At 43.3% G+C, this 23,542-nt stretch overlaps 3 protein-coding genes across 4 annotated transcripts in view; all 3 read left to right on the forward strand.

Moving 5' to 3' along the window:
* The first annotated feature begins 2,644 nt into the window (after window positions 1–2,644).
* Window positions 2,645–8,874, forward strand: LOC311018927 (DEP domain-containing protein 7-like). The gene is made up of 12 exons (XM_084018046.1): window positions 2,645–2,757; window positions 2,873–3,058; window positions 3,572–3,716; window positions 3,803–3,898; window positions 4,318–4,499; window positions 4,754–4,955; window positions 5,035–5,184; window positions 5,772–5,926; window positions 5,995–6,137; window positions 6,824–6,949; window positions 7,510–7,585; window positions 8,571–8,874. Exons 1-12 carry the CDS (start codon window positions 2,691–2,693, stop codon window positions 8,786–8,788), a joined length of 1,746 nt encoding a protein of 581 aa, XP_083874172.1. The 5' UTR covers window positions 2,645–2,690; the 3' UTR covers window positions 8,789–8,874.
* Window positions 8,875–9,545: 671 nt separating this feature from the next.
* Window positions 9,546–16,510, forward strand: tcp11l1 (t-complex 11, testis-specific-like 1). Its single transcript, XM_084017013.1, has 10 exons — window positions 9,546–9,856; window positions 11,142–11,294; window positions 11,711–11,843; window positions 11,921–12,041; window positions 12,952–13,172; window positions 13,423–13,559; window positions 13,657–13,823; window positions 14,466–14,647; window positions 15,245–15,417; window positions 15,644–16,510. The coding sequence occupies exons 2-10, from the start codon at window positions 11,150–11,152 to the stop codon at window positions 15,856–15,858; spliced, it is 1,494 nt and encodes a 497-aa protein (XP_083873139.1). The 5' UTR covers window positions 9,546–9,856; window positions 11,142–11,149; the 3' UTR covers window positions 15,859–16,510.
* Window positions 16,511–17,882: 1,372 nt separating this feature from the next.
* The window catches only part of hipk3a (homeodomain interacting protein kinase 3a), a 28,583-nt gene continuing 22,923 nt past the window's right edge, over window positions 17,883–23,542 (forward strand). The window contains exons 1-3 of one of the 2 annotated variants that reach the window (XM_084017365.1): window positions 17,883–18,313; window positions 21,953–22,824; window positions 23,010–23,201. In XM_084017365.1, the coding sequence (XP_083873491.1) occupies window positions 21,955–22,824; window positions 23,010–23,201 (1,062 nt within the window). In that variant the 5' untranslated portion in view covers window positions 17,883–18,313; window positions 21,953–21,954. The remainder of the gene's footprint in view (window positions 18,314–21,952; window positions 22,825–23,009; window positions 23,202–23,542) is intronic. The other variant, XM_084017364.1, reaches the window with a different exon arrangement.

Raw genomic sequence — 23,542 nt, forward strand, 5'->3', positions numbered from 1 at the left:
GCTGGTATCAATCACGTTGGAGGATTAAATGATCCCTACTAGAATTGGCTACTATCATAAAGAATGACAGCGTGACCCCCCCCCACCCCGGGGCTGAGGGAGGGAGGGGGCGTGCAAAACGTGCATTAGTGTGTCAAAGTATGTACAGTGTGTGTGTGTGTGTGTGTGTGTGTGTGATCCAGGAGCGAGGGAGTAGACCACCACAATGTCTTTTATTTGCTTCTGCTGCGATTCAGTTGAGCAGGTATTAACCACCATCTCTGAGCCATAAAAAAAAAAGGATAAATTAAAAAGAAGCGCGATCCATCGAACGGGAACGTTTCCATCACGCGGCGTGATGTGTGTATTACCTTTGGTGTGAGTTATGTGGATTATCTTCCTGTAACGCACTGAAAAGAAAGTTAAACCAGCACCGACGTTGTGAAACAAGGTTCGACATTACAGCCGATGTTGATGAAATAAAAGATCAAATTACTAGTTATTGGTGTGAAAAGTGGAATACAACCGGCCTTATTGACCCGGCGTTCCATCATGTCACAGTAAGCAGGGTGTGGAAAATAAAATGATCGATGATGGCTGAAGGCTGTGCTTTTAAATATTTACATAAAAGGCATTTAGCAGACGCTTTTGTCCAAAGCGACTTACAATAAGTACTAAGTAACAAGTACTACAGTAAGTAAATAGGTTTTTAATAAGTTAAAATGTCTGCTTTGATTTTTGACAATTTATCAAAAGATTATTGGACCATATTACAAAAAAAAAATCCTATGTTCACCTGTTTACGTTTACTGCCTTGCAGACCAAAACTTGCACAATATACAAAGATATACTACATGTGTATATATATAGTATTTATATAAAATGTCTATTTATAATCCCCCTAAACTGCTGACAAACCTGTATTTATAACTACACTGTTGTACATAATACATATCTTGCCTATTAACTGCACAGAAACACTGTACTCATATAGTACTTTGGTATTTAAATGCTTTTAAATGCTTCTTTTGCACTTCTGGTTAGACGTCAACTGCATTTCATTGGTTCTGTATCTGTACTCTAGTGACAATAAAGTTGTTTCTAATATAATCTAATAAAAAAAATCAAAATATATTCTTTTTTATGGCAGTTGGCAAACACATTTTAAGTGTGCATTTCACCTTCTGAAATGGAGTGTGTATTATAATGGTACACTCTACTGGATGAAGAAAAAAAAGAAAAGAAAAATATTAAACTACTCCTAGCTAGCTTAAACCAGCTAACCAAAACACAACATATACTAACACGAGCCTCCAATTTGCTCACATAAACCACAAAAACAACGTAGCTTGTCTCGAAACGTTTACTAAAAATGCACTTTCCTATTTTAATTTCCACCAGAATTAGACGTTAGCCATAATAACTGTAAATCCAACCAGACAGCTAAAGACAGCTAACGTTAGCTAGCATTAGCCTCCAGGTAGCTCACATACAAACACAAAAATAAGGCAGCGTGTCGGTTTATTTTCAACGTAATATTGTTTTTAAAAAATATGTTGAAGTCGCTGTGAATTTAAGAAGTCTGTTTCAGGTTTAAATGTGTGGTTTGTTGATGCCGCTACGTCACCTTTGCTAACCGGAAGCCAGAAGGACGCGCCTTCACCAACAACAGCGCCCTCGTGACGCAGGAGAGGAATGCACGCAAGCAGAAGGAGCTCGCGCGTGCCCGCTAGGTGGACTACCTTATATGGTAAACTGTCGGCAGAGCGCAGAGGACACTGAAATATATATATATATATATATATATATATATATATATATATATATATATATATATATATATATATATTAAAAAAGTAATAAAGTGCACTTCTTTTGGCTTTAAATATTTCTCCCTTGTCTCTATATAATTAAAGTCCATGCGCCCACTTCATTAATACGTTGCTGTGTTTTTTTGTTTTGTTTTTTTTGTTTAATTGATTGTAATTTTACTGGAAATGTTTTTTTTCTGACTTGTTCTTGTTTTTACTGAACTTTTAATCTACGGTATTCTTCTTGTTGTACAGCACTTTGACCTAAAGCGCTTTATAAATACATGTATTATTATTAATGTGACACCAGCAGCACCACCAGCAAAATGTATATTAACTGTTAATGTTAATGCCAACACAGGTGATGATAACACGGTGATACATTTTTATTTGTGGCATTTGATTCAATTAAATTTACATTTTAATTATTTCATAAATGTATATATAAATAATCATCATTTTACCATATTTATTTGTTTTAAATTGTTATAAGCATATTAATAATTAAATGAATGCATACATAATTCCTAATTTATGTATTGGTAATTATTTTATAATATGTATTTATATATAAATAATTGAAATAATTTAATGAATCAAGGGAATAACAAGAAAGTAGACTCACTCGGTCAACTGAAGGCAGGTCTGAATGTGTTCATTCCCCCATTTATTCCTTCATTCCTTCATTCATGCATTCATGTTTGAGCCTGTAATATGAAATCGAGGTGAATCTCCTGTGTGACAGTGAGCCGCTGGCGCCATCTGGCGGTAGGATATTAAAACAGCACACAAACAGAGGGAGCTTCTGCTCCTGGCGAAGTGCTGCTTCCTCCTGCTCCTCGTGCACCAAAACTTCTGCTGCTCGTGTGTTTTGGGGGAGAGAGAGAGAGAGAGAGAGCGATGGCTTCGATAAAGGAGAGAGCTGCAGCGTTGAAGCTCGCGGAGAAGTTGTGCGCGGGTCCTCGAGGTGAGCAAATCAAACATTAATAACCAGGTGTTTCTGCAGCTCTGAGGCCTGCGCGTGTGTCTTTGTTTTCCATGCATCTTGGACAATGATGGACTAAAAGCACCCCCCCCCCCAGCTCACGTTGTGGCCACTAAGCCGGTCCAGTCCTCCTCCATGTGGTCCGGCCTGATCGCCCACCTCAAGGCCACCGTGACGGTGAAGCGGCGCCGAGTCCACCTCAAGTCTCACGGAGACTGTTTCCTGGGCTCGGAGGCCGTGGACGTCCTGGAAGAGCACATCGGCCGCCTCAAGGTCTTCGAGGGTGCGTGTGTGTGTTGGAAATCCTTGAAAACCCTTGAATTTTAGTGTGATGTTTTCCAGGTTTGAAAGGTCTTGGATGTAGAATAAAGGTCTTGAAATGTGTGTTGTATGTGATGACATCTATGATAGAACAGAGAAAAGAAGATCTCCATATCTGAGGGACTGAAAACAGCATTTTCTGACATTTCTTTATGAAAAATGACTTTTGATGATGAACAGATGATGAAAATAGTTGGTGATTATATTTCTGTGGATCTGTTAGTGGAATTAGTTTTCCTTTCATTTGTGGTCCTTCTGTAAAAAGCTGTCTCCAAACATCATGTTGGTTGTTTAGAGGACAATAACATCTCATTTAATGTGATGAACAAGTGACATAATAAGTAGACTGAATACTGACCATTGGATTGATACAAATATGGAGTTTACCACAGCTGGAAGGGGCTGGAAAAGCATGGAAATGCACCTTGAATGCTTGAGTTCCTAACCTCTTCTTCCCTGCTGGTCTACATGGAAGGTGGCGGCGTGTCCCGGGACAGACTGGCGAGCGTCTGCCAGGTTCTTTTGGACCGCGGTGTGTTTGAGGCCGTCGGCACCGGCGGCGTGTTCGGCAAAGTCAAGAAGCGGGATGCGTTCCAGGACAGCAAGAGCGCCCTCTACAGGTGACGTACACGCAAACGCTCTCTTCCCCCTCGCTGGTCATGAATGTGTTAAAATTGCAGCTTTGTTGTGTTTTTTCCACGTGTAGGTTTGTTGGCGGCTGTTCTCCTTCAGTCGACGAGTTGGAAAGAGTTGCGCTTGTGAACGGGATTCAAGGGCTGTTCTGCAGCGCTCCTTCAGATGGGTACGACGTGGACGTTATCCCAGAATGCATCACACACAACCAGTTTACGAGTTTCTCTCTGCTGGCCACCAGGGGGCGACTCCTCTCTGGTTGTATAGAAGTCTATGAGAAAATGGTCCTACTTCTCTCTGCTGGCCACCAGGGGGCGACTCCTCTCTGGTTGTATAGAAGTCTATGAGAAAATGGTCCTACCTCTCTCTGCTGGCCACCAGGGGGCGACTCCTCTCTGGTTGTATAGAAGTCTATGAGAAAATGGTCCTACTTCTCTTGATGTATTATCTCAGTAAACATTCTTAATCTCTAGTTTCAAGTGGTCTTCAATCCGTTAGGGGCGGGGCTTACCTGCTGATTGACAGTGATACATTTTATTTAATTTAAACTTTTTTAAACAGCTTTCGTCTCCGTATTTTAAATTACAGACAGGAAGAGCAGACATGTCCGGCTGTCTCCCACCTTCAGATGTCCACTCCGGTCAGATTTACGCCGACGTCCACAGAAGCCGACCGACTGGACGCCCCGGCCGCCGCCGTGTCTCCGGGGCTTCTGGTGGACGGTCCGAGTCCCAGCCGGGTGCAGGCCGACTCTGCTTTACCTCAATCGAGTAGGGCACTTTAACCTCTGATAAAAAAAACATAAATTAACTCTCTTAATAATAGTTTTTCTCCTAATGAAAGATAGATTAAAATACAAGATGTTCTTTCTGTTTAAAAAGCCTTATATTTGTATATGTATGTATATATACATACATAAAAATAGAATGTATATATGTTGTGTATAATGTACTCCAATTTCAATTTAAAAAAAAGGTCTTATAGTATAGGGTGATTTATTTATTAGTTGTCTTGCTCCCCCTAGTGGTAGACGAGGTGTGGCAGGAGCTGACTCTGCTCCGGCTGTTAGACCTGGTGGAGCTCCCCCTGCTGGAAGGGGTGCTGCAGTGCAGCTGTGCTCCGTCCCCTCCGTCTCCGGTAAACCTGCTGGCCCACAGCAACCCAGACCTGATCTACAGCAGCCACCACCTGGACAGACAGATCCTGAAGGCCTTCAGGGACTCGCAGTACGTTGTTTTGACCTTGTGACCTTATTTAAATGTTCATATAACCACATGGTGGGTTTTTGCTTGTGGGTTCTCTCAGGGAGGATGAGTGGCTCCGGGCCGCTCTGGACTGCCTGGACTTCCTCCCGGATCAGCCGGTGGTGGAGCTGAGCAGAGAGCTGCCTCACTGTTTCCCGCAGGACCCGGATCCTGGTCCCGGTTCTCAAGATGGAGGCGAGCACTTGGATGAGTATCAGTATGGGAGAGAGGGGAGGGTTGGTCTTCAAGAAAATCCACAGAGACTTTGACTTTTAACGAATCGCCAAACTGAGAAAGCCCCGCCCCCTTTGTTTCGACCTCTGTTGAAAGCCCCGCCCCCTTTCGTTCAGCCCTCTGTTCAACGCCCCGCCCCTTTGTCCAGACCTCTGTTCAATGCCCCGCCCCTTTGTCCAGACCTCTGTTCAATGCCCCGCCCCTTTGTTCAGACCTCTGTTCAATGCCCCGCCCCTTTGTTCAGACCTCTGTTCAATGCCCCGCCCCTTTGTTCAGACCTCTGTTCAACACCCCGCCCCTTTGTTCAGACCTCTGTTCAAAGCCCCGCCCCTTCGTTCTGCCCTCTGTTCAGTTCCCTTCGTCCAGCCCTTTGTTCAAAGCCCCGCCCCTTCGTTCTGCCCTCTGTTCAAAGCCCCGCCCCTTTGGTCAGACCTCTGTTCAAACCCCCGACCCCAGATTCCCCAAAACCCCCTATGTGCTTTGTGTCGAGGGACCCGATGTGATGCTAACTTCTGTGTTTCTGGCTTCAGCGACGTCTCCTGGATCCACTGCAGACGTCTACACCGGCGAGGAGCACCCCCGTCTCTCCCAGAGTGGGTCGGCCCAGTGCAAGCTGCTGCTGCACGCCACCCTGGTGAAGCATTACGGCCACGCCGACCGGCCACCGCTGCTGCCCGAGCACATGACCGACATCTTCACGGCCGTCACCGACCTGCTGGGTAACCGCCACGATTCTAGGGCCTTATTCAGATCCAACTCCACTTGACCCGCCCCTTTGCCTCCTCAGTGAACGCCAAGTTGGCCGTGGCTCTGGAAGCTGTGCAGATGAGTCTGAAGCTGCTGCCTCCCGGCCGCAGAGACGAGCTGCACAAGCTGCTCACCTTCATGGCTCTGGCAGCCGATCCGCAAGAGATACGCCTGGAGAGAGAGGTGAGGGGTCGGGGTCGGCGACCTTTAGGCACATGTTGGGTTAATGGATGACATGAAGCAGTAAGTCTGCTTTGGAACAAACTGGCTGAGGAGCTCAGGCTTGCAGTGTCACACTTTTATAGACTTTTATGTGATGTCATTGTTTCAACTTTTTTTAATTTCTAACTTTTAGTCGTATTTATTTTTTTATTAAATTTATTTATTTTTTTTATTTATGAATTATTATTATTATTATTATTTATTTTAATTATTTATATTTCATTATCTTATCTTAAACTCTACCTAAAATAAACGGTAAAAAAAGCACTTTGTAAACTGTTGTTTTTAAAGGTGCTAAATAATGGTAAATAAAGTTATTTTTATTATTATCATTATTATTATTAAAAGAGCTGATCAGCCTTTGGTGCGTCATGTCTGCTGTCGGATGAGGAGGAGGGAAAAATGGATTCATAACGTACTGGAAAAAAATATATAATACACAGTATGATTCATCGTTTTAAAAACAAAAACCCTACCATTGGCCTTTTGTCTACATTTGGATACATTTTGGAGTTTTTAGAAAAAATTACATTTGATGTTAAAGCAATGATTAACAAGAACATTTTAAAAATTGTCTTTTTGTTGCCGACCCCTGCTTCAGATAAACAAGTAAAAAGTGCTGTATCAGCTGTTTATTTGGCGTGCAGGTGGAGAACCGCCACGCGGTGGAAAGGTCTTTCTCCAGGGCGATCCTCCACAGCCGGGTCCTCCCAAAGGAGAACGAGGACCTGATGGTGGCCTTCATGCTCAGCAACGTTAAGGACGTTTTTAAGGTGAGGGACTACGTTCTTTTGAGTCTTTACCAGAGCCATGTCCTGCTATAAGCGGACCACGTGGGTGCATAGAGCCCACACAGCCACTAGGGGCCCCCATGTTGATGAAAATGCTGAATCTGTTGCATTTAATGACACAAAGGTGCCTCTTGTTTACACATTGTATTATTAGATGTTTAATCTTAATTTAAGAGGTTTTCACAAATAAAGGCTGTTTTCCTCTTAAAGTGTAACAGATTGATGCATCTCCTTGGATCATCTTAAAGTTTTGGAATGCCCTGCACACACTCTTTTTTTGCATGTGTTCTGATTTTAAATATATGCTAATAAAAACCTCAAATCTGGCCCCGACAATGTGTCAGCAAAAACGTCATCCCAGGAGTTGTTTTGCTTTTATTGGTTTGCAGCCGGCTTTAAAGTATTTATGTAGCAATTCCTTGAATTGAGTTGTATAACGCAGTTTAATTTATGTGAGGGCTTCGGTGGCTAAAAAGAGAGGTTAAGTGGAGAACTTAAATTGACAACCCATTTTAATAATTGCCATTCTCTCTTCGCCCCAGATACCGCCGACTCTGCACAAAAGAGTGAGCGACAAGCTGGCGAGCCTTGGACGGTCAAAGCAGCCCGACGTGACAGGTAAGCACAAAATATCAAAAATATGCTCTTGTATCTCAACATACATTTCATGAAGAAACAAACATTTTTATTGCACCTGAGATGCATCGTTTTTTATGTGAGCTTCCTTTTTTGATGGAATAACAATAAAATAATCTTAAATATGATTTAAAGGGACAGTGTGTAGGAATTACTCCCATCTAGTGGCAAAATTGTATTTTGCATAAGTACTTACTACTCAAGCAAGATAGTGATTTATGTTGTTTTTATTGGTTTGTTTCTGGTAGCCTTCCACAACGATGTCGTAGCCTATAGCATCAGCTAACAACTCACAACAAACACAAACGAATGTGACTAAAGTACTTATATTGCGTGACAACACTGTCTGTAAAAGGCCAGAGGTCGTGTCTGGGACGTCCACAAGGGGATGAAAAGCTTGGTAAAAGATGCTCTCCGGGGAAGTCCAGCAGGACGTGGGACGTTAGCTAGCATAGATGTCGTTGTTAGCATCCTAATAAACTCGCAAATTTGCGACTTTATGAACCTACTTTTGGTACTTTTATGAACTAGCAAATATGCAAATTTGTTTTTCAGTGTGTATATATATATATATATATATATATATGGTGTATATATATATATATATACACCATCTTATCTCCCTGCATAAATGAAATTATATTTTTCTTTGATCCTAAAATCAGTCTCTGTTTTTCACTTGTGTACCATGATGCCAGTCTATGACGATATTTAAGATTTATCACGAAAATTCACCACGATTAACTTATTGCGAGTGTTTTTAAAAAATAAAATCTGTGTGTTGTTTTGTTTTGTAACACCAAACTGCAGACAAAGATAGCAACTATAACTGAGAGTATTTAGCGGACAAATATTCCCCTTCCTGGAGTTGGTGGAGACCAAAAACGAGCATTTAAAAAAAACAAAAATATTCAGCATACGTTTATCAGGTTACGTTTTTTTCTTCTTCTTCTTTTCTGTCCTTCAGCTTCAGGCTTCACCTTCTGCCAACGGGTCCCCGGTGGGACTAACGTGGACTTCACAAAGACCACCACCTACATGGAACTGTGGGCTCTGCTAGACGGCATCCACCAGGACACCAGGATCGCTTCCAAAGAGAAGAGGCGCCTGCTCGGCCAGTTTTATGCAGCCCACCCGGAGATATTTCAGCAGTATTTTGACGAATCTGCTGCTAATGTGCTATAATCTGGTGTTTGGTGGTGTTTTGCCTTTTCTCCATTTATGGTAGAAACATAAATGGAGATACCCTCCAGCATGTGATCGCACTTCTATTCGTGTAATTTGCTTTATTGAAATGAAATTATTATTTGAAATAAATAAAGTGCTGACTTGGGTTTCTCTTGAATATATGTGAATGTGTTTTTCTCTGATGGAAATATTGATTGATTGACTTCACTGATGGTAGTTTACAGTCGAGCAAAAGAGTGTACTTTCAATAAAATTTTGCAATTTTAAAATGTTCAAACCACATAGAGGTTAATATAATTAATATGTAATAATTTAATATAATAATAATAAAAATATGTATTTATCTCAAAGTATCTTATTTTCTGTTTTTAAATAAAATATAAATGTCATACCAAAATGATAATCAGAGATCCCACTCTAAATCAAATCTTTAATTTCCTGACTTTTTCCTGACTTTCAAAAAACTAGACTAAAAAACTGAATTGGCAGAGTATTTGTACCCCATAAAGAACATACATATATTGTTTTCTAAATGGCAACTAAAATTTAAACATGCTACAAACAATGATCCACTAGAAAAATGATCAAATCCCCCTGACTTTCCCTGTTTGAAATTTTTTTTTTTTTAAAGATTCCCTGATATTCCAGAAACGTCCCTGACCCGTGGGAAACCCTGTTAATTCGCGTGTGTGCGCGCGCGGTACATGCCTGGGAGTGGGCTCGGCTGCTACGTGACGTTAGCCCCACCCCAAAACCGGAAGAGAAGAGTCGTTGGTGTGCAGAGCGGCCGGCGAACCTCCGTCCGTCAGACAGAAGGGAGGCTGCGACATCCGTGAGCCCGGAGAGAGTTTCCCTCCGCCGCCGGAATCAAAGACTTTCCCTTCGGCCGAAGACGCGCCGAGCCGCGGGGCAAATTAGCTAAAGAATAAAACCCCGAAACAGAGAAAACTTCGCCATGACGGAGCAGCTGCGCTCGCGGGGCTTTTGTTGAGTCAAGCTAACGGTAGATACGTTTCCCGGCTAGCCTAGCCCACCTCTTCCCCTCGGGGGGGCGCCCGCTGTAAGGTTAGTAATGTAGCCGCCGACGGGACTGGGATGCTGGGATGACAGCCCCCCGGTACCAGGAGCCTTTGTTTTGTTTACCCTCCGTCGTTTTCAGAGCTCCCCCCCCCCCACACACACACACACACATCCCCCCCACGAGTCGAGGTGATGTCATCTTCTCAGAGATCACAACAACAAAACCTGCATTTCCTTTCTCATCTCCTATCTGCTCTGTAACATGAAATATAATGCTTGTTAAGCTAGGAGACCAATAACTGATATTTGTCTACTATAGTAAAATAAAATAAAGAACTGTACAAATGTGTCCAGATTTAGAATAACAACGTTGTTGAAATTATTATTTAGCGTTTAATTCACCGAATGAACCTGTACACAAAAAAGTTGCAGGGAGCATTATTATGAAGGTGACACAATGTAGAAATTAGTAAATAAATGCAATTGTTCCCTGAAGTTCTATGAAGTACAAAATAAAGAGAAGAGAGCCAAAGCAGCTCATTTTAAAATTAAGATTCAAAGGGTTTATTGTCATAGGCACCGTAAAGAAACATGTTCCCCTGTACCATGAAATTCTTCTTTTGCTGTCCACAGAATGCCAAACAATGTGATATCGAAGTATGAAAAAAATAGATAAATAGTATATAAACAATGTAATTTAAAAGGCAGCATCTGAGACATAAGTAAAAACAACATAAAACAGTGTAAATGTAAATTGTAAACAGTGCAAGTATGCATGTGCAAACACCAGTGCACATGTCAACATGCACAAGCGGCTTATAAAAGAATTGACGATAATCATTAAAAATGCTGAATATCTGCACCGACCATCGTCGACCCTTAACATGTATGATACTGCATGCCAAGCTAGAAAAAAACTACTTCCTTTTAATGTGTCGCATAATCAGAGGTGTCACAAGTACAGACGTTCTACTGAAGTAGAAGTACTGATACTTGTGTTCAAAAAGGCTGTTAAAAGGGTAGAACTCAAATTTACTCAAAGTATGAAGTATACCTATGAAGGACATTTCTTCTGGCAAAAAACAATAATTCCCCTCAAATGCATTAAAACTAAATTAACGAACCTGATTTGAAAATGTGAGTAGATTTTTGTTTTGTTTTTTTCCCTTTCAAATGTTTATTGAAATCAAAATTGGAGTACATTATATAGCACAACATATATAATTTTCTTTTTTTCAATAAAAAATAATAATACAAATAAATACCTGAATATTATTACTGCATTTATGCTGATCGACTGCAGCCTAAACATTATGATGTCGTTGTGCAGAGCTCAGCATGCCGAACGAGGGAGACCGCCCTGAGGGTGGAGGAGACAAGGAGTCAAAGAAGGAGACGAGGGCGCAGGACGTTCCCGAGGGGGCGGTGAGGAAGAGGGTCCAGGAAAATACTCAGAGCCCGCACAGGGGGAACACGCCTCAAGGTGAGGGAAGAGAAGTCCAGCTTCACCACGCTGATTTAAAGACGGGGACCACCTTCCTCACTGAAAGAGGAAAAACGTACTGATGTGTAATTTTGTTGGAATCCAATCCAATCCAACTTTATTTGTTAAGCACTTTTACACAACAAAAGTTGACCAAAGTGCTGTACAGAAGAAAAGCCCAAAATTACATAAAAATACAAAAAAATAAATTAAAAGACATAAAACATGAGTAAAAGTAATAAAAAATAATAAAAGCCACACAATAAAAAGCAATGAAAATAAGAAATTTAAAACAAGGAGACATCTTACTGGGTGCCAAAGGCCAAGGAGAAGAGATGGGTTTTAAGAAGAGATTTAAAAAAAGACAGAGAAGAGGCCTGTTTAATGAATGATTTAAAGATGGATTCTCCTCACAGCCAGCCCCCCCAGGCTCGTCTCCGTGGAGGAGCTGATGGAGACGGCTAAAAGAGTCTCCAACATGGCTTTGGCCCACGAAATAATGGTGAACCACGATTTTCAAGTCAAACGTGCTGAGCCCCCCGAAGGGAGGTGAGAGTTTGAATCAAATACAGTTTGAGGCCTGAAAAGATTTTGCTGTGGAAGTAATCCTCCTGTTCCTCCTGTAGTTTGGAGCGCAAGGTGAAGGAGATCATGCACGAAGCATTCTGGGATTGTTTGGAAGCTCAGTTGAAGGAGGATCCGCCAACCTACGGACAATGCATCAAACTGCTGGCTGAGATCAAAGAGGTGAGGCGTGAGAATCTTTTTGGAAAAACCAGGATGTATAGTAACCCCAAATATTAGTTTGACCTCTGGATTGTTTGTGTCCCGCTCTCTCGCTCTGATTTAATATCAATAAACGTATAAAAAGGAGGCCGAAATTAAGACATAATGATGGTGATCAGTAGTGCTGAGTCATGCTTTGTTAGGTCTGTCTGCAAGACCACAAGATAACTACTGTTAAAACGCTGGTTTTCTGAATGGAGTCTGGTTGATGGTGCTAGGCTACGCTAACATTGTAGCTGCTCCATCAACACTCCATATAAGGTCATCTAGACATAAATACAGCAGAGACCTTGTTGTTTGGACCACAGACAGTCTCTGGTTCCTCCACATAGTCTGGTCTGGTCTCTGGACTAATGTGAGCTACTATCTAGACCTCTGGTGGACCACAGACAGTCTCTGGTTCCTCCACATGGTCTGGTCTGGTCTCTTGACTCATGTGGGCTACTATCTAGACCTCTGGTGGACCACAGACAGTCTCTGGTTCCTCCACATAGTCTGGTCTGGTCTCTGGACTAATGTGAGCTACTATCTAGACCTCTGGGGGACCACAGACAGTCTCTGGTTCCTCCACATAGTCTGGTCTGGTCTCTGGACTAATGTGAGCTACTATCTAGACCTCTGGTGGACCACAGAAAATCTCTGGTTCCTCCACATAGTCTGGTCTGGTCTCTGGACTAATGCGGACTACTATCTAGACCTCTGGGGGACCACAGACAGTCTCTGGTTCCTCCACATAGTCTGGTCTGGTCTCTGGACTAATGTGGACTACTATCTAGACCTCTGGTGGACCACAGACAGTCTCTGTTTGTATTTTGAGAAGGTCACACCATCTATCTGCCTTCAACCCGACTATAACCCTAAACCCCCCCAGACTCTGCTGTCTCTCCTGCTGCCGAGCCACGGCCGTCTGCGGGCCCACATCGAGGAGGTCCTGGATCTGCCTCTGATCCAGCAGCAGGCTGAGAACGGGGCGATCGACATCGGCCGCTTGTCCCAGTTCATCGTGGGGATGATGGGCTCGCTGTGCGCCCCCAGCCGAGACGAGGACATCAACAAGCTGAAGGAGATCACTGATATCGTGCCTCTGCTCAAGTAAGCAAGACACTATTATTAGTCCTGCATGTTCCGGCCTTTCGGTTTTATTTATAGACTGTGTAATCTAATTCCAGTCCGTTACGGAGCAGGAGGTCGGCTTGCATCGGGAGTGACGTGATCACAGGATTGTTAAGAGATGAGCTAACTGGTCCCCAAAAGTTCAGCCCCACCTGGACCCCGAGTGTGCAATCTGAGAGGATGTCATTTCATGACAAATCTCATGTCTTTCCTTCCTTTCCTCTCCAAGGGCGACCTTCTCCGTGCTGGACCTGATGAAGCTGGACATGGCTAACTTCGCCGTGACCAGCATCAGACCTCATCTGATGCAGCAGTCCGTCGAGTTTGAGAGGAGCATGTTCCAGGAGTTTCTGGAGAAACAACCCAGTAAGAAATCTCTCCCCATTAAAGGAGCCATCAGTTATCGATGCATATGGGTAAAGCTGAAACAAGTGAACTGATCCAGGTTTTTGTTCTTTTTTAGATGCCTTAGACTACACAGAGAAGTGGCTGGAGGACACGGTGAGATGTCTGAGAGATGCTTCTAGTGCCGCCTCATCTGACCCCCCCTCCCTCCTCCCCGCCAACGTCCATAACCACGCCTACCTTCGCCTGCTGGACTGGGACCACGCCTCGGACCCCTTCCCAGAGGTTGGTATGGGTGCTGGAAATCCTTGAAAACACTTAGTGTGGCGTTTTCAAGGTTTGAAAAGTGCTTGGATGTAGAATAAAGGTCTTGAAATGTGTGTTGTATGTGATGACATCTATGATAGAACAGAGAAAAGAAGATCTCCATATCTGAGGGACTGAAAACAGCATTTCCTGACATTTCTTTATGAAAAATGACTTTTGATGATGAACAGATGATGAAAATAGTTGGTGATTATATTTCTGTGGATCTGTTAGTGGAATTAGTTTTCCTTTCATTTGTGGTCCTTCTGTAAAAAGCTGTCTCCAAACATCATGTTGGTTGTTTAGAGGACAATAACATCTCATTTAATGTGATGAACAAGTGACAGAATAAGTAGACTGAATACTGACCATTGGATTGATACAAAGATGGAGTTTACCACAGCTGGAAGGGGCTGGAAAAGCATGGAAATGCACCTGGAAATGCTTGGAAGGTGCTTGAATTTGACTTTGCAGGTTGCATATTATTATATATGGATTTTAAAAACCTTTTTAGAACTAAACCAGTTTGTACAGCCTCCGATGCTCCTGCACAGCCTTCACTGCATCTTCCTGTCCTCTTTCTAATGCTTCTGCCTCCATCCTTCCTCCTCCCGTCTGCAGACCGTGTTGATGGATCAGGTCCGGTTCCAGGAGATGCACCAGGAGGCCGAGCAGTTGGTGCTGCTGTCCAGCGTGCTGCTCGTCGTCTACACCACCACGGGCGAGTCCATCTCAGGTCTGCCGGGCCTCATGGAGACCCTGAAGAACACGGTTAACGCCATGCTGGCAGACATGCACACACCGTGAGTACACGTACGGTATTTCCATATAAACTGGCCATAATATCTCCTGCTCCACCATGTATGGAAGCCCAGAGAGGCAAAATAGATCTGAATCTGATCTGAATCTTGAGTTTTTCTCTCCTGTGTTTATGAATTAGGAAGGTTTTTGCCATGAGAATCTTTTAAGTTCCTTCAATAAATTAACTTTAAAAAGAGGTTTCTTTATTATTTTTATGTATTTATTTATTTTGTGTGTGTGTTGGCAAGTGATGTAAAAACCAACCTGGAAGAAAACCTCAATGTGTTTCCAACATGAGGTGGTTGTGGTGCACCTTTTTCTTTCCTCTTTTCATTTATTTGTTTTTTGTTGTAGTTTGTTTTGTTTGCCTTTGTATGTACGTTGTTCCATTGATCTCTTTTTTATTATTATTTTCATATTATTTTTTAAATATATATATATACCGGTATTCATATTATTATTATTTAGCATTTTCTGTAATTTTCTGTTATTATGTAGTATCTATTTAGCTCGGACTTGGAAACTCGCTCACTAAAGCATTTTAAGGTGTGTTGCATCCTTTTTAACGCCTGTTTGTTCCTCCGTCTCGCCATCTCCAGGTCTTTCAGTGCGGAGGAGGCCTTAGCGACCATCGGGGAGAAGCTGTGTGTCGAGCTGAGTTGCTGTCTGAGCCAACACGGCTTCTCTCCGTTCTCAGCCGAGCGAAGGAGCACTCTGAGGGGGCAAATCTCTGCCATCGTCCAGCCAGACAACACCATCCGCAAGCTGATGGGTAAGAACGTACCACGACCTCTCATCTCGTTGTTGAGAGGACAATAACATCTCATTTAATGTGATGAACAAGTGCAATAATAAGTAGACTGAAAACTGAGGATTGGATACAAATATGTAGTTTACCACAGCTGGAAGGTGCTGGAAAAGCATGGAAATGCACCTTGAAGTGCTTGAATTTGACTTTGGAAAAGGTGTAGGAACCCCGCCTCTCCTTTTGTTTCCAGAGTCCCGGGTTCAGAGCTACCTCCTGGCCTCCCTGGAGTTCAGTCAACACAAGACCCCGGCCCCGCTCCCGGGAGGTCTGGCCCCGGTCAGCCGGGAGCTGAAGGAGCTCGCCGTTCGCTTCAGTCGCCTCATCACCTTCAACAAGCTGGTCTTCTCCCCGTTCTACCAGAAGATCCTCCACGACATACTGACAGCGGGGGAGAGTCAGACGTAGACGGCGAAGACACGGGGGAACGGCGGTGTGTGGTTTCACAGCAGTTGTTTTCATACAATTATGTTTAAATGCTGTCTGATTATGGAAGTGTACAGAAGCAGCAGAATGACAAAGCAGACACACAAAGTTCCATCTATACGCTCCGGTTTGCAGCATATTTTGACTCGCCTTTCCGCCTATTCCTTTTAAACACACAACTAATGGATCTAAGAGGAAGCGTGAACTCTCCGTTTATGTCAAAATAGTTTGAATTAAAAGTTTGTTTCGAGGAGCTGAACCTCCGTAGTGGCAGGGGGAGGGCGGGGCTTAACCAAGCAGTGTTGACCAAAATGATAACGTCCATTCTATAAATAAACGCTTCCTCTTATCGCAATAGTCTAGAATGACTACATCTACACTGCAGTATAGAAATAAGGCATGTTGTTATTTCACAAAGATTATTTTACAGTATTTTAGACTGGCGTTCTGGGAACAACTTGAACTGTGGCTCTCTTTTCATTTGTAATTAATTTTCACTTATTGATACTGATGGTTCATGAGATGTTCAGAAGATTTACTTTTTGACATAACTGTGTAATATTTACTCACAATTACACACCCGCTTGTCCTGTTAACGTTCATCCAACACGACCAATAAAGTATTTGTTTGTCCCACGCAGGCTGACTCAGTTTTATTAACGCTGTTGGGTTTCTATGTGCTTTGTGTCAGATCTCAGATTTGAGTTTTTAGCTGCTTGCATGTAGTTTACATGTAGGTGGAGCCAGAACTCCATTTAAACTTTTTTTTCTCATTAATATACTAAAATCTAGTTTATTCTTGTATTATTTTCTGCCGAGCAATAATTGCAAACGAGCATGGTCCCGTGCTTCACCAGCATATGACGGTTTATAATATGATTTAATCATGAACGGGGGTGTTTGTTGGAGGTCACATGAGAGGAGGAAGTTGCACTCAAAGGTCTTCCCTGCGTTTGTCGCCCAGTCGAGAGAACTGATCGGTCGACAGCACCTTTAGGCCTCCATATAACCAGGGAAACATCCTTAAACCAGTGTGTGCTCCTTTCTTTGTGGTCACATTTCCATTTGGGTGATACATTCAAGACTATATTACTTCATTCCAGGCTGTACTGTGCAAACCCCTCCCCCTTCCATACATTTGCATTAATCAAATCACCAAAGCCAGCTGACTTGCAGTGAACCCGACCGAGACAGTCGCAGTTTTTGCTCTGTTAGAAAATCCACAAGTAGAGGATGTGATGTAACAATTTGGACATATGCTGGCATATTTAGAGTAAATTTAATTATTAAATGCAGCCCAATAGATGATTAAATAAACATCAGATGATATTCAACCAGATATTTCCATTATTTTGTACATTATTCAAGATTCATGCCCTTTGGAATACTTTACTGGAGGTTTTTTATTCAATTTATTTTAATAGAGGTCAGATGTGTGATTGTTAAACAGCTTTTAAGAGTGTTGTCAGAGTATTGCATATCGTTAGAATATAAATATTATGTGCAAATGCAGGATTTTGGAGGCTTTTTTCAGAATATGTGTGTAGGATTATGAAGGCATACCTGCGTAAACGTGTTAATTTGAATTAATGAATTCGTTAATTTACTTTGGAGTCTGTGATTGTATTTGATGTACTGTGAATGTAGATGTATATGCTGCCTTCACGTGGTATCGGAGTTGTGAACTCTAGTATCAAAATTATTTCCGTCGCGTAACTCGTAATTACGATTTAATATGCAATTTTCGGTTTTTTTTAAACCACAATTCCGATACCACGTGAAGGCAGCATTTGCTGTTGCTTATGTACTTAATTTTAATCTGTAATTTATATACACTTAACTTTATATAGTGCTATTTCACGTTTTAGCGCTGCGAGGTTATTACGTGAGATTACAGCCGACGCGAGCTCGTAATTCCGATTTGCCCGACTAGCACCTGAAGGCAGCACGAAACTCTCTCCCCCCTCCCCAACATTCCACACATGCGGAGAAGCAACAAGCTACCGAACGGGCAGGCAGCAGCGCGCGAGCGAGCTAGCGCGCGACCACAGCAGCAGCAGCAGCAGCGATCTCCGCCGGGGAGGGGGGAGGGAAGCGTATTACACGGCACACAAAGTTTTCAGAAACACGGACTCCTCGTCCCGACCGGAGACAAAAAACCCGCAATCCCGAGCGACGTGCTGTCGACACCATGGGCCGCGTCTGGCTTTCGAAGTAGCCCCGTTATTGAGCGTTTAATCGCGGCTTGAAATGTGTGGAAAAAGTCGCTCTCCTCGTCGTTGAACAAGATGGCAGCAGCAGCGGGAGCGGCAGCAGCGGCGGCGGCGGTGACGGCGGCCGCGGCGGCGTCGGTGCAGGGTTTCACTGTGGTGCGGGTCCTCGTCGCTAGCCTGTCCGTTGACGCTCTTTGTGATACCATCAACAGGTCTTACTGAAGGTATGTGGTCCTTTTATAACGACGAAACTGGGTGTCAAACTATGTTAAAAGTAAAAGAAAAAAAGATCGTTGGAAATCCGTTACTGGCTAGCGTGTTTGCTAACTAAGCTAGCTAACTTCAGGTTTGTTCCCCTTTATTTTCTCTTTTTTTTTAGCAGCTAAATGCTAATTAGTTGAAGCTAACGAGGAAAACAACACTTTATTTGATTATTTCGACTAAGTTTAGGTGTGTTTTAAGTGAGACGTTTAACGTTATATGTATATAGATATACAGTATATATGGAAGTTTACAGACATGTGTTTTAGTGTAGTTTGATCGCCCCCCCCCCCCCCCACCCCCAACAGCACCATTATTATTATTACTGCCTGTCACTTGCAACATGAGTTTCAACAGGTGTTCAACAGGCTGTTGTTGCCCTCCCCCCAAACACACACACACACACACACACACACACACCCTCCCACATGTCAACTGTCTCCTAGATTGATCAGCAACAAATTGCTCATACAGCTGGCATTTTTTTTTTTTTTTTTTTTTTTTTTACAGCTGATGCAAAACCAAAAACACACGTCTATGTCATGGCTCTCCTTTTCAGGCTTGGATCTGGTGGCGTATCGGGCTACCTGGGTTTGGCCAGACATAGTCCTGTGTGTGTGTGTGTGTGTGTGTGTGTGTGTGTGTGTGTGTGTGTGTGTTGGCAGCAGCAGCCTATCCCTCAACGGCCGATGGGCATGGCACCCTTTTCATGCATAGGCAGGGTGAAGTATTTGCACCATGCCAGTCATCCAGGGCGGTTCTTTTGCCTTGTTTGACATTAGTCGGGTTGCATCAGCAAGTTATTATCACCCGTATTTTGCCAGACTTGCACCAAAGGAATGAAAAGGTGGATTTAAAAAAAACGTATTAAGGTAATTGTTGTGAATTTCCTGTCACATGTGACTTGGGGGGGGGGGGGGTATATCTAGCTCACTATCATTGTAGAAAATAAAAATAAAGCCCTTTAAAGGTGCAGGTATATACGGAATATATATTTTTGATTTCTTTTTTTTTTTTTTTTTTTTTATGCAGGGAAACATTATTAGGGTTCCCAGACAGGGAAAGTCAAGGGTTTTGATCATTTTCTGGGTGTCGTTGAATATCAGGGAATTTTGTTTGTACTGTGTTGCCATTTATCAAAATGTAATATTTCCCACGCTAATTAATCTCACATTATAATGAGTTTAAAATACTGGGGCTGTTTTTGTCTGTTCAACACAAATGTGGCCTGTTGTTACGTCATTATAGGTCCTGGAAATTCAGTTTTTAAGTCAGTGAAAGACAGCGAAAAGTCAGGGAATCTGACATTTAACAGTGTGGGAGCCCTGCCTTCTGATTTAAGATTATTGTTGTTATATTTTAAGGGATTGAAGCTTATTTTTGTGATTATGCTGATTGGGGATGGGACAATATACGATTTTATTTATGTAAAACTTATCGGGTTTATTGTGAATATCATCTAGTTAACTATCATGGTAGAGAAGTGATAAATATTTCTTCTCAGAAAGGGAAGTTTAATTTATTGCAGTATGTTTTTGTTGCTTTTCTGCTTGCAGCTGTGGTTGGTGAATGAAGAAAGGGTTTATTTATTTTTTTTACCATGCATACAGTAATCTCCAATGGCAGCATCATTCGGAAACTTTGTTGGTTGCAGGAATTTTAATTTCCAACCTCCAGTTTTAACAGGAGATAGTTATTCATCAGTTGGTGCAGTCGGCGTTAGCTCACTTTGAGTCGGTTGCTGGTAAAATAAACTCAACTTCAGTGAAGTTTCTCCTCGTTTGAAAGCAAAGGTCACAACGGTGGTGGTGACTAGAGTTCAGCGGCTCTATGATGCATGAAAAACGAAGCGGAGTTGTATTGTCGCGTTGGCGTCGAGGCACACCCCTCGGCCTGTCTGAGCCTGTGTGCGACTCTCCGCAGGCCTTTTTTCAGGGAGAACAAAAACACACCGCCTGCAAGTCAACAAGCTTGGCTGCTGCGTTCGTGTAACATGTGTGATGTCGCCTTAAAACCGGAGTCACCGGAGTCACCTGAGTCTCGAGCGTGAGCCCTGTCGGACTACAATCTACGTCTCTGTTTGGAAATATTCAGGAAGTGAAGGCTGGCATGCTCAGCCGCTGCCTGTTATCACGGTGTCACGACTTGCTGCGAGAAGAGGAATGTTCCTTCAAGAAACGTGGAGAGAAACTTACAAAATATGGTTGGAAATGGGGAACAAAAGTTTTAAATATTGTACGTTTTTACCAAAAAAAAACCCCACCTGAGGTTCATTTTATTTTTGCTTTATACAGCATATATGGTTTTAAAAAATACATCACAACTCAGATATTTGCCAGAGCGAGTTTTATTTAAATTAGAGGTTTCTGATTATATTCGACTGCAGTGCGGTGGATTCTTTTCCATCTTGTGTTGCCTTACCAAGCACCAACGTATTGCAGATAATCATTTTACTGTGTTTATAAGACACCTGATCCATATTCATGTGTCCATGCGGGTTGTTTTCAGTGTAAACGCTCTCATATAGGTATTTTTTTTACAAGTAGATGTAAAGATATGGCTGATATTTTACATAGGCAAACATTTTCATCCCGCTGCCTTTATGACCTCGCCTTTTTGGTCTTGAAGCTCTCCCACAGGTATGAGGTGTAGTGCCTGATTACAATCACACAGAGAGAGCGGCTTCATAGGCCGTGAAATAAGAACAGCCGGCCCACATCGGGCTCCCGTGGTTGAATTTAATTCACCTTTTTATGAACTCAGATTTTGAAGCAGAATGGAGGAAGTCACTTGGTTTACACTCGTTTATGAAACGGTATTTCAGCAGCATCCCCGACAGAAACGTTTTATCAATCAATGGAATCAGTCATTTCACTTCATAGGTGTATTTGTGAAATGTCACCCAAGTTACAGAACGCCCACGTGCCTCCTGACATGTCATCCACCCCCCACCCATGGGTGCTGCTTGTTATGTGATAGTGACCCTCCAGCGTTGGTGTCTCCCATTACAGTTCCCCTTTCCAGTAAAGGATAACACCATGGCTTGGATGCGTCTTCACTTCAGCAGCTTTTTATGATCACATGACTGCCGCTTTGCTCTTAACGAGTTTGCTTTTCTGTACACGAATGTTTTGGTTAACGGGACTTTTTCTGCTGCAATTTGAGCAGTGTTGAATATAGGAAATGTAGTTTGATTCTGTTTCAGTTGTCAGTTTTATTTATTTGCGTAGCTCAAACTGTAATTTGTTGTTTTATTGTAGCGGGTTGGATTACCGTTTCCTGTTGTGTTTAACAGCCAATCAAAGTGCTGCACGGAGAAGAGTTGGGATAGGAGGATGTAGGATTCAAAACACTTGATAATAAGTAGTAAATGTAAAAAAAAAGAAAAGATCCCATAGAAAAATACAGAAATGACAATGGAATAAGCATGTTCTTACATTTCTCTGGATGTCGTGAATCGGATTCCCATGCCGAGAGAAGACGAATCATTTATTGAGTTTCAATTTTTTTTTGTGAGACAAATCCTAAGAGAGCAGATTTCAAATAAAAATCGTTGTGTCAACTTTGCGTTACCTTTAGTCTAAATGTTTTTTTCCTTTTAGGTATGGCCTCACAAGTCTTGGTCTACCCATCACACCTGCACTCAGCTCAAACCAGTGCCTTAGGAACCAGCAGCAGCGGTACCAGCAGACACAAAGACGACACCAGCAGAGCCTTTCAGCACCGACCCGCCTCCAAGACCTACGTGATCGGGGTCAACTACGGCATCGCCTACCCCAACACCGTCGCCCCACCCTCAACCGCCGCAGATTCAGGGAGGCCGCTCGGGGGTTTACAGCTCGGAGAGGGGGAGGAAGGCACGTTTGCAGGATTACAGAGACAGGAGAGGCGAGGAGAAGGTCCAGCTGGGATCCAGGAGTCCCGGGCCCCACAGGAAGTGAGGCTTCCGAGAGACAGTGGTGGAGGTTTGGACTGCAAGCTTCTAGACGCAGTTTCCACCCAGAGATGTGAACAGAAGGCAGGCGAAGGTGGAGAACGTCCGCGGGAGAACCGCGTTGGTACCATGCAGATAGTGGAGGAGGCATCCGCTCTGCCGGCACTTCCTCCCCCCGTGGCCATGTTGCAAACCAGCACCGGGAACAATGTGGACTCCGTCAGAGTCGGAGTCGAGGCGGTGACCGGCACAACCGGGACTAAGGTGGACGGGACCGAAAGCAAGCCTAACGGCACTGCCGAGGTGGTGGCGGCGGCGGCAGCGCCCGCAGTGACCAGGACTGGATCGGGGGACGGCGACTACCAGCTGGTCCAGCACGAGGTCCTGTGCTCCCTGAAGAACAGCTACGAGGTCTTGGAGTTTCTGGGCCGCGGCACCTTTGGGCAGGTGGTGAAGTGCTGGAAGAGGGGGACGAATGAGGTGGTGGCCGTGAAAATACTGAAGAACCACCCATCCTATGCACGTCAGGGACAGATCGAGGTGAGAATGCGTGAGCTTTTTGTTTTGTCTGTGTGCAATAATTTGCTGTTATTATGTCGGCTTAATTGCTTCTGACGGCAATGTTGCTGTGGGAACACATGGGGACATGACGGGAACGCTGCACCTTACAGAGACTGTTTTAGGTGCTAATGAACTGATTTCTTCCTGCTTTTTATCCATCCCAGGTGGAGATCCTGTCCAGGTTGAGTGGTGAAAATGCAGACGAGCACAACGTGGTGCGTGCCCTGGAGTGCTTTCAGCACCGCAGCCACACCTGCCTGGTGTTTGAGATGCTGGAGCAAAACCTCTACGACTTCCTAAAGCAGAACAAGTTCAGTCCGCTGCCGCTCAAAATCATCAGGCCCATTCTGCAGCAGGTAACGTTGCATCCACCGACGCTAGCCACCTTTCCCACAACGTCATTAACGTTCTCACTATAAAGGCTGCGATTGCTGCATATTGAGGTGTCTTCTTTCTGTGATTATGGCGGGATATCTGTGTAAAAAGAGTATCCGTATCCATGGATACAAACACTTAAATGATGTTGTTTTGTTGAGGCTTGACACGTCTGCATCCACTCATCAATGTTGAATCTATCAGGGTTGTTACGGGTGCTGGAAATCCTTGAAAACGCTTGAATTTTAGTGTGGTGTTTTTAAGATTTGAGAAGTGCTTGGATTTAGAATAAAGTGGACTTTTGGAAAAGGTAATTTATGGC

The sequence above is a fragment of the Eutrigla gurnardus genome (genome assembly GCF_963514095.1).
Source record: "Eutrigla gurnardus genome assembly, chromosome: 9".
Lineage (NCBI taxonomy): Eukaryota > Metazoa > Chordata > Actinopteri > Perciformes > Triglidae > Eutrigla > Eutrigla gurnardus.

What these genes read in the sequence shown, in the direction of transcription:
- LOC311018927 (XM_084018046.1), top strand. Translation starts at nt 2,691, where the DNA reads ATGGCTTCGATAAAGGAGAGAGCTGCAGCGTTGAAGCTCGCGGAGAAG. An exon ending in CCGCCTCAAGGTCTTCGAGG is followed by an intron (nt 3,059 to 3,571) that starts GTGCGTGTGTGT and finishes TCTACATGGAAG; the next exon opens with GTGGCGGCGTGTCCCGGGAC. An exon ending in GGAGGCGAGCACTTGGATGA is followed by an intron (nt 5,185 to 5,771) that starts GTATCAGTATGG and finishes AGACGTCTACAC; the next exon opens with CGGCGAGGAGCACCCCCGTC.
- tcp11l1 (XM_084017013.1), top strand. Translation starts at nt 11,150, where the DNA reads ATGCCGAACGAGGGAGACCGCCCTGAGGGTGGAGGAGACAAGGAGTCA. An exon ending in GATATCGTGCCTCTGCTCAA is followed by an intron (nt 13,173 to 13,422) that starts GTAAGCAAGACA and finishes TTCCTCTCCAAG; the next exon opens with GGCGACCTTCTCCGTGCTGG. An exon ending in CCTCGGACCCCTTCCCAGAG is followed by an intron (nt 13,824 to 14,465) that starts GTTGGTATGGGT and finishes TCCCGTCTGCAG; the next exon opens with ACCGTGTTGATGGATCAGGT.